The following is a 13,604-nucleotide window of genomic DNA, read 5'->3' on the forward strand; positions in this document are numbered from 1 at the left end:
CGTCGGGCCGTCGCAGCACGACGGGCCCTTCTCCTCCGGCGCATCCTCGTACGGTCGCCCGCTGGGATACCCGCCGTACCACAGCCCCGTGAGCGCGCACCACCCCGGGGCCTACCTGCCGTACCAGCACGGGGGTCACGGCGGCGCGCTCGGACACACCAGACTGGAGGATGCCGGTAAGTTGTTTTTTTTTGCGCGCTGTATTTTGACCAAGGCGGTGATTGCACTTTTTCTTTGCGCGCCACAGTCACTGTCAACAGTACGACCGAGTGTTTACCACGTGGAATCTCAGCACACAGGCCCGAACAATGAGGTTTCATCGACTTCTCAGGTGGTGGAGCAGAATGATCTGAAAGAAAAGTGAGGGAGGAAAGAAAATGGGAAGAGAGCATCACTTTGTTCCATGAGCGCATTTGATTTTTTGTTTTTTTGACTGAGCTCCCCCCCAAAAATATAGAGCTATTCAAAAACACCCAGATAATGTTTCTTGTGTGTGGGTTTTTTTAAAGAAAGAGCGGCGCGGCGGCGGCGACTGCCCATTAGACCCCGAGACGAGGACAATCGAGTTATTCTTCGCAGATGTCTCCGTTAAGGGGCCACGCGAATAACCGACGCGTCAATTGTCTGTAAAGAAAACATGGACATAAACCACAGTGCAGTGGGGTAATTGGATCCACACACGCGGGGCCGCCGCAGCGTCGTGTTGGGGTGTGTTGGGGTGTACTTTGGGGTCGGACACAAGATGAATTTGAGGCCCGCAGCAGCCGACAGCGGCCCTGTGGTGTCCCGCTGCGGCCCCGGGAGCCGCGCGCGCTCCAAACCCACCGTGTCCCGAGGAACATGCGCCAGCCACGTCTCGGCCTCCCTCCCCGCCTGCGCTCCCCCTGTCAAGAGTATAGTCGATGTAATGGTAATAATAATATCATTCCGATTATGAATAATAATAATAATAATAATAATAATAACACAAATGTGCCCCTGTCCGTTTCAACGGAATTAATTCGTGACTTAATCAAACAAAAACACGTTCACTGAACCAGACATATTTCAAGCACACTGTAGATTCAAAGTAACTTTCAAAATAAAACATTGATGAACTTGACCTTTGCGGAAACAGACAATTTTACCACAGATCATTTTTTTTTTAAAAAAAGCGACACAATTTGATTGCAAATTCACATGCAGGTCATTCTATTTGAAATGTTCACTATAGGCTATACAGTTACTATTGTATTTGATAGCTTATATGTATATATATATTCAAAGTTATATTTAAAAAAAACATACAAACATATGATGTATGTAGCACATCAATTACATACATTACAAAATAGCAAATAGAGATTAAATTCATATGATCCACTCATTTGACATGATCCGCCACTGTGCAGATTTTTGGAATGTTCAGTGAAGAGCATCTGCACACTTAACATTTTAATGCAGACTAAAGTGGCTGTGTCAACTATCATACTGTATGTTACATTAATTACTGACATATATGCTCTTCATATCCTTCTACTGTAACCAATAATAATGATAATAATATTAATTATAATTATACAAGTCTTATTTGTACACAATTAATGGAAGAAATACTTGACTGCAGGCAAACACATCTTTGTTTAGTGTCAAAATTATCAATTTCTTTTTCGTTCTTTCTTCTGAGCAGACAAAAAAAATGTACTGCTCGCTCAAATGTTGTGTTTGGGGTCCTGGACACCCGGGCCCTCCTCCTTAAATCTTCTTAGTCCAGCTCTATTCTGGTTCATTTTTGCTGACTCTCTTCTGTTCTCGCGCTCATCTTTTATCTTTCTTTACCTTTTATGTCTGACAGACGCCAAAATACATGAAAAATGACAATGCTGCCCGCAGAAGTAGTGAGACGTTGTTTCACTAAAAACTTATATACACAAATATAACAAGGTAGAAAAGAAATAAACTATGATAAAGTTTATTCTCATTTAAAGTGATTTCATTTTGCACCTTGTTCACTGTGGGGCTGTAAATCAGTAAAAAAAAAAATCAAAAGCTACTTTCAAAAGATTTTTTTTTACGACAGACATCAATGACCTCCCCACATCAGCACTTTTATCTCCCTTCGCAGCCCGTCTCTACATACATATATATACAGTAAATACATATATATTTATAGGTATATATATATATATACACACACATACATATTCAGTATATATACACACAGTATATATGATACAGTATATGTCACATATGTATACGTATATACTGTATATAAACAATGTATATATACACTGTATATGTGTATATATATAAATATATGTGGTGACGTATATATGTAATGTGTGTGTGTGTGTGTTATCGAAAAGAAAATATGCTCAATGTTTTCTTCAATGAATAAACAGACTTCCGAGTAGGAAACACACTTAAAATATTTTTTTCATAATTGTATTTCACAAAATTTATTAGAACATTGTTTCTGAAAACAGACGACGTGTTAAACTCACTCTGTATCTGTGACGAGTGTGACAGCACTGCCCCCCCCCCACACACACACACACACACACACACACTTCCCAAAATGAGTTTGTTCGTAATAGGTCTTGCAAGGACATAACTAGCTCTGACAAATGGTACGTGTTTTTTTTCTGACCATGACTTTTTTTGGCAAACAAAAAAAGGAATCAACACCGGCCGACACACAGCGCAAATGAAACATGGCTTCACGGTTATTCCTGTATTATCTACCATAAGTCCAATTTGTTCAGATGTTGAAATTGAACACATTGTGTGGTAGTTAGGGTAATAACAGTACGGGGGCGGGGGGGGGTGGAAGGAAAAGATTTACCACTATTATTATTATGATCATCATGACTTATCAATCTCACACATACAGCAGTGTAGTAGACCCCCAACAACGAGGCGGTGAAGCAAACTACATCAAAACAAGAGTGCAAAACAATTGTGCCAGTTGAAAAATGTACTTGAGTTTTCCTTTCTGAGGTGAAACTCCGTCCTTTGGGTCTTCTCTCTATCTCCCCCTCCAAGTGTCCTTTGTCTGCGCTCTTGTCCGCCGTCGGTGAACTCCGGCGGGCGTCTCTCTCCCGGTTGCGTGGGCTGCAGCTCAGTTACACGGTGCGAACGTCTTGTGGGGCCTTGGCTTGTCCACAGCTGTTCTCTCCTGCCACTGCGGGCTAGGAGCTCATGTCATAACAACAATCAGTGTGGGCTAACATGCACAGTTGTATTTGCTTTCTTGAAAAAAAAAAAAAAAGGAGAAAAAAAAAGAGGCACAAGATTTCTTGGCTTGAGTAACATGTACGGCTGAAGAACTGGAAACCTAACTGGGGACGACAAAGAGGATTAACTTCTAACCTGCATCATACAGTAGTAAACACATCATGTATTCAATTTTACCATGCTGCACATTCCATTTCATGTGCATACAGTATATTTTTTTCCCAGAGCTGATAGCAGCTCGGACTCATGAAGTTCCCGTCACACAAGTCCTCATCCCACTCCACATCCAGACACAATGACGTCCGTGATTCCTGAGTGCCTCTGTGTCTCTGTTCCTGTGTGACGGCCCCCTGTAGCGCTAAAGTCCAACTTGTGTTTCCCCACCGAAAACCCCAGGGTGGACATTTATCTCCTCTCCCCCCTCCTCCTCCTCCTCCTCCCCAGAGCACGAGAAGCCCACGGCGGTGATAGAGAACGGGGAGGTGAGGCTGAACGGGAAGGGGAAGAAGATCAGGAAGCCTCGGACCATTTACTCCAGCCTACAGCTCCAGGCGCTCAACCAGCGCTTCCAGCAGACCCAGTATCTGGCCCTGCCCGAGAGGGCCGACCTGGCCGCCAAGCTGGGCCTGACGCAGACACAGGTAACACGGCAGGAGACACACACACACACACACACACACACACACACACACACACACACAAAATAAACCAGCTTGGACTCAAAAAGAAAATGTTTTGAATGCATGCAAAGAAAAACGGGTGATTTTTAAAGAAAAATCATTACATCGCTGAAGGTTCAAAAGTCATATAGGCACAATGACAAACGGAAAGATTTTAATATTATCAAAGGTGTTGACTAATTTTTCAAATTGAGGGTGTGTTTGCATCACCTCTCCCTAACTATTCAAAATTTGTACAAATAAACACGGAGGGAGTTTTCCTAAATTATCACAGGAATGCATTATCGTACTATTATATAAAATATAGTTCTATGTGCGTGGTGATTTAAAACACAAGCAAAAAATTAGGACAATTAGAGGGGTCAGGCTTGATCCATTATCTAAAGGCGTGATGGTTTCGCAATTAAAAGTCTTTCCGTCCCAGTGAGAGGATCGCGAAGGGCAGAATAAAAGCCCAAACAGGCAGCGGTGCATTCTTGCTCACAGGTGTCACACGTCTCCCTCTGCGTGTAATCAGATACTGTCATCGACTGCGATAGCCTATAATTAAATATCTTGTGAAGCGGTCATGTGAGCGTTTGTCATGAAATAAATCTGAGACAATAAAAGGCAAAGATGACAAGGAAACAAGATATATGCAAATCAGAAATTGAAGACAACAGGGCTCACGCCTGTGTGTACGCATGTGTGAGTGTGTTGGGTGTGACGGTGAACACACGCACACACGTGCAGTCATGGGAAAATAGAAGGCTAATGGCAGCCATTTTGTCTGTCACATGAAGTCAGTGAGTCCACACTGGATGCTGGGTCACGTTGTCAAGTAGAATGTTTGCAGTTCATCAGTAAGTCACGACATATTATTATGGATGAAGATCAAATTCGCCACAATAGTGACCCGACTTTTATGCAGCTGTTAAAAGCCCTTATTCTTGTTTTTCTTTTTTTTAACTTTACACTCACTATTCCACAAGTATTTGCTTTCCTCTTTTTCCCATCTGTAAATGACTATTTAAGGAGTTTAAACCTGTGCTAATAATAATAATTGATATCCTTACAAGTCTTTTGAACAATCACTATTTACTGTAATCAAATATGCCTTATCATATATTTCATAGAGGATTTCATGTACATTACTGCCCACTTTCTGGTCACAAAATGCTTCAATCAAAACATATATATTGTTATATATATATATATATATATATTTATACATACAGTATATATATTTAAAACCTTTCTTTCCCATTTAACTAGTTAGTTTGAGAAAATGACTTTATTTTTTTATATTTACTGTCCATAGCTTTTAGGAATTACGCTGGGTGTCCATTCACCTACTTTTAGCACAAATATTATCCATTAGTTAAAATCACTTTTAGTACTTGATCAGACTTGATGGTTTAACTTGATAAAATTGAATTCCACCAAAGCAAAATGCTGAGTTAAACCAGTCAGTTGAAGCAGGAGTTACTGCACGATGGTGCGTCAATCCTCATCACTTCCTTGTTTAGTGACGTTGAATTATTACTGAACTAGGTCATTCAAAATTATATATATATAATTTTTTTTAAATGACATGCAGGTTTATATAAAAGTTTGTTTTAACTTTAGCCTAGTTTGAGGCTATTATTTAGGCTATACCTGCAAGTCTTCTTTCTTCAGAAGTTTGTCTTGTTTTTTTGTAGCTCTTTTGTAATTATTGCAAAATTGAAATGAAACATTTCTCTTACCAACTGTTTTTTTAAACGGCAGTGTCAAAAATGTAGAGTGATAATAAACTGTCTATTAACAGTTTTATTTTTTTGGCACCGGGGAGCACCAGGTCATATTTGAAAAATCAGTAACCAGGTGTGAGCAGGTGTCCCATTGAGGAAACATTAGATCGGAGTGTTTGGGAATACCTCACCTGAAATATGACACGTGTATGTGTGTGTGTGTGTGTGTGCGTGCGTGTGTGTGTGTGTGTGTGTGTGCGCGCGTGCGCCCGTGCACTAAGTATACATAAGCAGCTAATGTCATCAGATGAACGGCCCTAATCCTGTATGAATTAACCACAGCAGCTATGTTTACACTGCGAGTACGAGATGATCCATTCATTTGTTTTTTGCCTTTTGTAGTGGCAAAGTGGCTCCGACTGCGGCCTGCTGCAAGTCATACACGCATGCTCACAAACGAAGCGTGCTTGCTTTGTATTTTCTATCTTTCTTTGCTCTGAGGTATTTTGGATCAGGGAAAGTGCTGTGTGTATCTTTACAGTGTGCCAGACGATGACATATACCAGACTGCAAATTAAAGGATAAATGAATGTAGTTTGAAGAATGTAGTGCAGTGTTTGAAGATGGTTGATTTCTTTTTGTTGTTGTTGTATCGTCAAGATGAGAATTATTTTAGCTGTAAAAATGCTACAAAGCGGTTTCCCATCGTTTGTGAACTGGATTCACAGGTTATTTGAGAGACTAAAGTCAGCAGTGAGTCCGGTTTCCGGAGTCCAGCAAGTCAGCGGAAACCCCCCCCCCCCCCAATAAATCCAGCACGTAATTCCTGGTAAAAGTGCAACCTGTTTCACAACCCTGACTTTTGGACAGATTAAACAAACACGAGCACAATGGGGTAGCTCTGGACAGAGCCCGGCAACTTGTTTCCATCTGTTCCTTGTGCATGTGCTAAGCTAAGCTAACCAGCTGCCGACTGTGGCCTTAGGCTGCGTTCACACAAACAGTCCATCTTCGCGTGTGAAACGCAGCCCCGTTGCGCTGGTGAAAGAGGAACGTGTAACCTCCACAAGTGACGCAGGAATAACTCGGGACATCATTTGGGGGCAAAGTTACTGAACTTTTAAAACTTTTTGATCAGATGTGGCTGGTCATTCTACGCGTGCAGTTTTTATTTCCCGGTGACCTCTCTGCCCGTCATACATCTTCTCCCGGTGCATTGCCTTGTAACATGAAAGCTGTTTTTCCTGACGTTTGCAAGTTCACCATGATGAAAGATAAAAGAGAAGCTGCTGTGATGGCTTTCCAGATTTATAAAACCCTCTCGTCGTATTACGCTGGGATCCGTTTTGGCATCCAAAACATTACTCTTTACTCCAAATTGACTTTTTTACTGTCTCATAAATGACACAGCAAACACACACACCCTGTTTTGTTTTGTAAGCACAGCCTTTTTGTCAGTGTGAATGCAGCTTCCTGTCTATCATTCCCAAAATGTGGTATTATTATTTTAAGCAAGCATGAGTTGCCCAACCTTAGCCCCATCTCGACAATAGTCTTATTCACTTTAACTCCGGTCTTACACGAACCCAAAAACAAAATTGTGGTTTAGCACAAGTTGGGTTGGATTTCGAACCATACAGCACTTCTAGACTTCTAGATCGCACAAAGACTGATTTGGGACGTTCAGTGAAAAATCATTCGCAACCGCTCCTTTTTTAATGGTTGCGTACAGGAAACAGTATTTTGGGGTCAGTGTACTACTATAATACTCTACTGGAGTATCAATACTACACATACAAATGGAACACACGCACACACACACACACACACACACACACACACACACACACACACACACACACACACACATTGTAAGATAGGGATCATACACCACATCTCTATCCACCCTTCATGCCATTAGGCCGCCAGCCAACCACTGACCACTTTGCATTGAAATCTCTAATGTTCCCAGACGCAGCTGAGAAATGGCACGTAGCACAGTTCTAACATTTTCCCCCGAAACTCTCCCACTCTCTATCTCAGTTAATCTCTCTCTCTCTCACCCTCTCTGTCTCTCTCACCCTCTCACACACACACACACACACACACATACGCACGCACACACACACACACACACACACACACACACACACACACACACACACACACACACATGCCCACCTCACCAAATGGATGCCTTTTATTTTTTTTAAAAAACCTCATAAGACACCACTATGAAATATTCATACACACACTGCAAATCAATGGAAGAATATGTTTACTCACACACACACACACACACACACACACACACACACACACTTAGAGGCACCTGGACTGCCTCTCAGCCACCCTCCTCCCCTGATGTCATTAGCCACGCTTTTAGGGAAGCTGTCAGCTCTGTGTTGCTGCTGGAATATGAAACCAATAATTACAGCAGAAATCCTCTCACTGGGGCTGCATTAACTTAACGTGCTGTTGATTGACTCCTGGGCTCATAAGATATGCTCCGCATACTCACTTAAGGTTTTTCATCTGTTGTGCGGGTCCAGGACGTAGTTACTATACTGCAGGCACTGTCGTTTGGTGGCCGTCACTTTTATTACATGAGACTATAGATTATATGAATAAGGTTCACAATTCTTTCGTTTGGAGATATGTTTTTTTTCTTTTTCAACTGTAGAATTTCTCCGAAGGAAGTGCAGAATTTGGAGAAAGTTGCAATTTACAGTCCAAATTATAGCATTTATGTGGTATAGTTATATTGGTATTGCCCATTTATGAAACAATAGTTAAACTTTATGCATTTGCCACCATCCATACTTACTTGTAACAGGCTGTGAATGACGTGAGCAGATACGCTGGAACAATAGCGATCAAATTAAATGTCAAATCTTGCTCTACGTGACTTCTTGGCTGTGTGAGCTCAAAGCTGGGTGTGAAAGTTGGGTGTCGTTTTGGATTACTGGGTAATTTTTTCCATATATTTAGAGTCAATTAAATCCAGTCTGAAAGTAGTTTTTTTTTATAGAATAGAATATCTTCCATAAACCACTTCAACCATCTTCATGAAAACCCATAAAGTCCCAGAGTTATAATTCCCAGGACTGTCAGAGCGGAGGAGAAAACAATTTTAGCGCCAGGATTGTTTTCTCCCCTTTGCCTCACTCTTTTATCTTTCTCTTCTCTGTTGCTAGCCAGGGTCCTTTGGCCCTTTGTTTTATTTGTCCTTTATGGCACAGTTAAAACATGTTTCAGACAAAAGTATCCTTCGCTGACTGTGTGTAATTATTCATGATTCATTTGGTCCCGCTAAGTTGACAGGTTGCCCGAGAGGCATATTCGTGTAAATTGATGCTCAATTTGCAAGCACGCTGGAAACCGAGAACATGCCAATCATATCAAAAACAACATAACCGAATTATCTCCAACCCCAGATTAATGGTGTTATATTTAGCTCGATATTTTGGTCTATTCAAATAGCATCATGTCTTATTATTCACACAGTGTCACCGTTGGACGGTGTATTAAGTGTATATTATAATTTAATATTACAGCCTCAAATGTTGTGATTAATGCCGCTTATAATCCTCAAGGGATTAACCATATGCCTCTATAGGAATAACAGTGTCCTACAATGACCCCGGTCGTATCACAATATTCGTAGAACAGTACGGGGGGGGGGGTGTATGTGGTAGTCAGAAGGCAGTGGTGTTATTATATGCTTCATTGATGGTATTTTTGTGTGTTATATTATTACTGTTGGCTTGTCACGCCGTAACATTTTACGAGCAACTGTTTGTCTGCACTGCTCATTATTACCTAAGTGTAGGTTATTTTACAGCGCTTGTATCCTCAAAGGTGTGGTCGTGCTGCTAGTGTACAAAAGTGGGTCTAGTTACAGCCTCGTCATACCTTTTCCACGTTTTTGATGTGTAATATAAATTAATATAACATGTTTATTTAGGTCACTGCAGCGTGTCATTAGCTTGCTTTAGTTTGAGTTCAAATCAACACTATTAATTACACTTTTGGGTGTTAGAAGCTTGATTATAAAAGCATTAATTTAATGCCGAAAGCTTTCGGCGTGGGGAAGATTTGGATTTTGACAGCGTCAAACTTGCACTTATTCTTTATTAAAGCCTTTAATCACAACTGTAGAGCATTGGGAACTTCACATCCACGTACTGCATCGCTGTTGCGTTTGTGTTCATGGTTTGCCACAGTTGTGTTGCTGCTGCTTCTTGTTTGAATTTTTAGTGGGATTGTAGATGTGTTATGTCTTTCTTTACACAAAATGGCTACTTCAGCTAAAAGGCTGTTATCATTTGCGAAATAAACACACCTTACGCTATAGGTTAAGGGTCAAAATCACTGATTAAAGGTAGATGTGAATGTCAATGTGGAATGAATGCTGCTCTCTGATATTCAATATACAACGACCTAACCTACACAACCTAAAACGCATCACATGTCCATAATCATCCTGGTAAACGCCTGTGTAGCACCTGTCGAGCGAGCGTGCACAAGGATGGCAAGTGAGCATAATCAACCCCCCAAAAGATAGCATTTAAGGCTTTGCTTTCTGTTGATTAGATTTTATACTTCTTATCTAATTTATATATAATGAATAATTGCTTCAAAGTGATGAAAAGGTTGGTTTGATTAACGGCAGACTAATTTGCGCGACTCTTGCGACAGGTCTGGACTCAAAGTACGAGAAAGTTGTCGGGAGTTCTCCTTAATCACTGGTACGCACGACTTCAGATACAAATCTGCCACACAAACCGTTCTAACATGAGGCCAGTGATCTTATAATTACATGGTCCCCAGTTTGAGTGTACACAAATGAAGACCAATTGCTGCATGTAATCCCTCCTTCTTCTTTCCACTCCTCTCTACTGCCGACTGTCAAAATAAAGGCCATTATTTGGATCCTCCTATAATTTCTTATCAACTCTTTCCCTTTCCTTGTCTCTCAGGTGAAAATATGGTTCCAAAACAAACGGTCCAAATACAAGAAGATCATGAAGAACGGACCCTGCGGACCCGAGGGAGACCACCTAGCCCCTCCAGCGCCGTCCTCCTCCTCTCCCTGCTCCCTGTGGGACATCAGCATGGCCGCCAAAGGTGCACCGGTCCACTCCGGAGGATATATGAACAATTTTGGGCACTGGTACCCCGGGCACCAGCAGGACTCCATGCCAAGGACTCAGATGATGTGACAGGCAGGAGGATGCAACACTTCCAGGACAAATTATGGATTCGTGCCAGCAACCTGACTGGAGCCATTGGGCATACAGACAATTTTTTTGAGTCTGAGCTTCTCTGGAGGCAAAAATAGTCAGGGATGTAGTGTGGTGAACAGATACTGTGTATAGGTCTCTTTAAGCTGAAAAAGGAAAAGGGACATAGATAAGATAAAATGTATATTATTCTAACACGAAACATTAAAAATTCCGTACAAAATATTAATTTAAATTTACGAATTAAAAAGCAACATGTTTACTCACATGCTAAAATATTGAAGCCAAAATATCCCGGATACAAGAGCCGCCATCTTGTCCCTTTGACGTCATATGGAGCCAGAGTGCACGCAGTAGTGATCGTGGTTGGGAGCCACAGTGTCGAGGTCCCGCCAGTACTCAACCAATTGTGAGTCTCAACTGTCAATGATGATGTTTCACTTTATTTAATAGCATCAAATAATTAATTAAAACCCAACTTATCCAAAACATGAAGAATTCAACATACAATCCATGTGCTAAGAACTGACTTAATGACGGAAACCATCTTTGGAAAAACAAAATTATTTGGTGTGTACTTCAATTTATAAGCTTGGCCAATGTCCCATTTGCTAACATGGAGGAGGTGGGCTTTAACACATAAACCACAGCCAGCCACCAGGGGGCGATCAAAATGTTTTGGCTTCAGTTTTGGGGAGCTGCCCTGTCGTCCATCTTAATAAACAGTCTACGGTTCACATTAGATTGAGCAAATAATTGAGTATAAGTGGGACACAGAGCCATAGCCCTCTGGAGCAAACGTATGAAGACACATTGTTGTTTACAGGAGTTTTGTAAGTAAGCTTAGATTCGCCCCCCCCCCCCCCCCCCCCCTCCCCCCCCCCCACTACACTGAATGGGACAATGGCTTGTTTTAACTACTTATGGATTCAACCTTATATTTATAAGAGGAAGATAAGAGGAAGATTATTTTCAGCCATTTGTCTATTTTCTGCCTCCAGAGCAACTCCAGACGTTTTTTGGATAAAGCTACAACTCAAAGCTGATGCAAGCTCTGCATCTCCAAGTTTGGACATTTCCTGGGTTTTTTTTTCTGTCTTTTCAGCGGGTTACAGTTGGGAAGATAAACTTGGGGGCTTTTTCTGGGCTTATTTTTTTTACTGTAGTTGTTCTAAATTGAAAGTCACAGACTCAGAGAACCTTCTGATTTACAGACACTACAAACAGATCCAATTGAGCAACAAAGGATTACAAATCTTTTGATTCTGACTATTGTGTGTATTCTATGAATTCTGACAGGGTTTTGTGTATCATTATAATGGTTCTATAAAGCTTATAGACCTATAAAGAGCCATTATGAAACAGTTGATCATGGCATCGACATGGGTTCTGATAAGGGATGAGAGCAAACAACCATTTTATGGTACTAGCCTCTTTTTAGGTGTGTATGGGAAAATACACTGAATGGACACAGATACTTTATTGCATCATTGAGTCTTAATTGAGTAAAAATATATCTATATATATGTGAAATTATTGTTATTGAAAAAAGGTCTTAAAAAAAGATCAAACCAAAAAGAAAATGCAATTATTTGAAATGGTTATATGTATAAAACTATAACATACACCAAGTCAGTTATGACTAATGTGCTGATTTTACAGTTCTCATAATTCATCTAATTGACGGAATTAAATATAATTGGGCCTCACACTCCCTCTGGGTATTGTTCAGTTTTGTCACCAGAAAGACATTTCTAATGGGTTTGGACGTCTTGGTAGTAAATAATGGGTTACTAGATCATGCAGAGATGTTGCCATGGTTCCATTAATTGTGGTTCTACAGTTGTGATTATGAAGCTTTTTTTTTTTAATTTTTCTTAATATTCTCCAGTGGCTTCTGTCATTTTAATTGTTTCATCCCAACACTTTTTTTTTCACAATTGTTAATCCTGCTCCCTTTCTGAGAAAGAAAACTAATTTCATGACTCAATAACATCTTACAGTAAAATACTGAATTAATATGTTATAATATATTTGCTATGGGCCAGTTATCATTGCCACCCACTCAATTTACATCCAGCATAGGTTTTAATTTGTTTTTTGCCTCTAACAGATTGCATCAGAATTAGTCTGAATTAGTCATTCAGTAATGCATTGCTAAAACAACATATTCCTTCTCGATGCAAGGCCTTTTTGTGCCCAAGTGGCCTGGAGCCATTTTCTCATGGGTCATAAATCAGAAGGAGCGGGTCACATCTTTGGCCCTTTAAACATCTGGAAAGGCAAAAAGAGTCGTCAAACATTGTCAATGATTTTATAAAATGACCACGTCAATTATAGGTAATTTAGGACACAGCTTGTTAAATAAAGCTTTCGCTCTGACGCTGTAATTATCTGTAATTGTCAGTCAAGGGAATATCCTTCTGCCCCTGGCCCTGAAGGAAAAGGGATAGGATTACATCAAACTGGATTAGTCAGGGCTAATCCTTTCACAACAAATTGATCTGGTCAATAATTAAAACAAGGCATGAATACTATGCTGTATTATGCTGTTTGTGGTTAGCGTTTTTTCCATGAGGTGCGGTGTGGGGGGGGGCATTTATGTCTGAGGGTATCTTAAAAGGTGATAAAATTATTATTTCTTTTTCCTGGCAGAGGCACTGTTGCACCGTGGGTTCAAAAATTCCAAGTCTTCTTTGAAGGATGAGAGATGGAGCTGATAAAAATTAAAACAATAAACTGTGTGGGTG

General features: G+C 40.7%; 1 protein-coding gene across 2 annotated transcripts in view; it reads left to right on the forward strand.

Moving 5' to 3' along the window:
- LOC118289403 (homeobox protein Dlx4a-like) overlaps positions 1-11,722 on the forward strand; it is a 12,437-nt gene extending 715 nt beyond the window's left edge. The window contains exons 1-3 of one of the 2 annotated variants that reach the window (XM_035616374.2): positions 1-176; positions 3,613-3,857; positions 10,591-11,722. The exon at positions 1-176 is cut by the window's left edge and continues 715 nt beyond it. In XM_035616374.2, the coding sequence (XP_035472267.2) occupies positions 1-176; positions 3,613-3,857; positions 10,591-10,833 (664 nt within the window). In that variant the 3' untranslated portion in view covers positions 10,834-11,722. The remainder of the gene's footprint in view (positions 177-3,612; positions 3,858-10,590) is intronic. The other variant, XM_035616375.2, reaches the window with a different exon arrangement.
- The last annotated feature ends 1,882 nt before the right edge of the window (positions 11,723-13,604 follow it).

The sequence above is a fragment of the Scophthalmus maximus genome, chromosome 17 (genome assembly GCF_022379125.1).
Source record: "Scophthalmus maximus strain ysfricsl-2021 chromosome 17, ASM2237912v1, whole genome shotgun sequence".
Classification (NCBI taxonomy): domain Eukaryota; kingdom Metazoa; phylum Chordata; class Actinopteri; order Pleuronectiformes; family Scophthalmidae; genus Scophthalmus; species Scophthalmus maximus.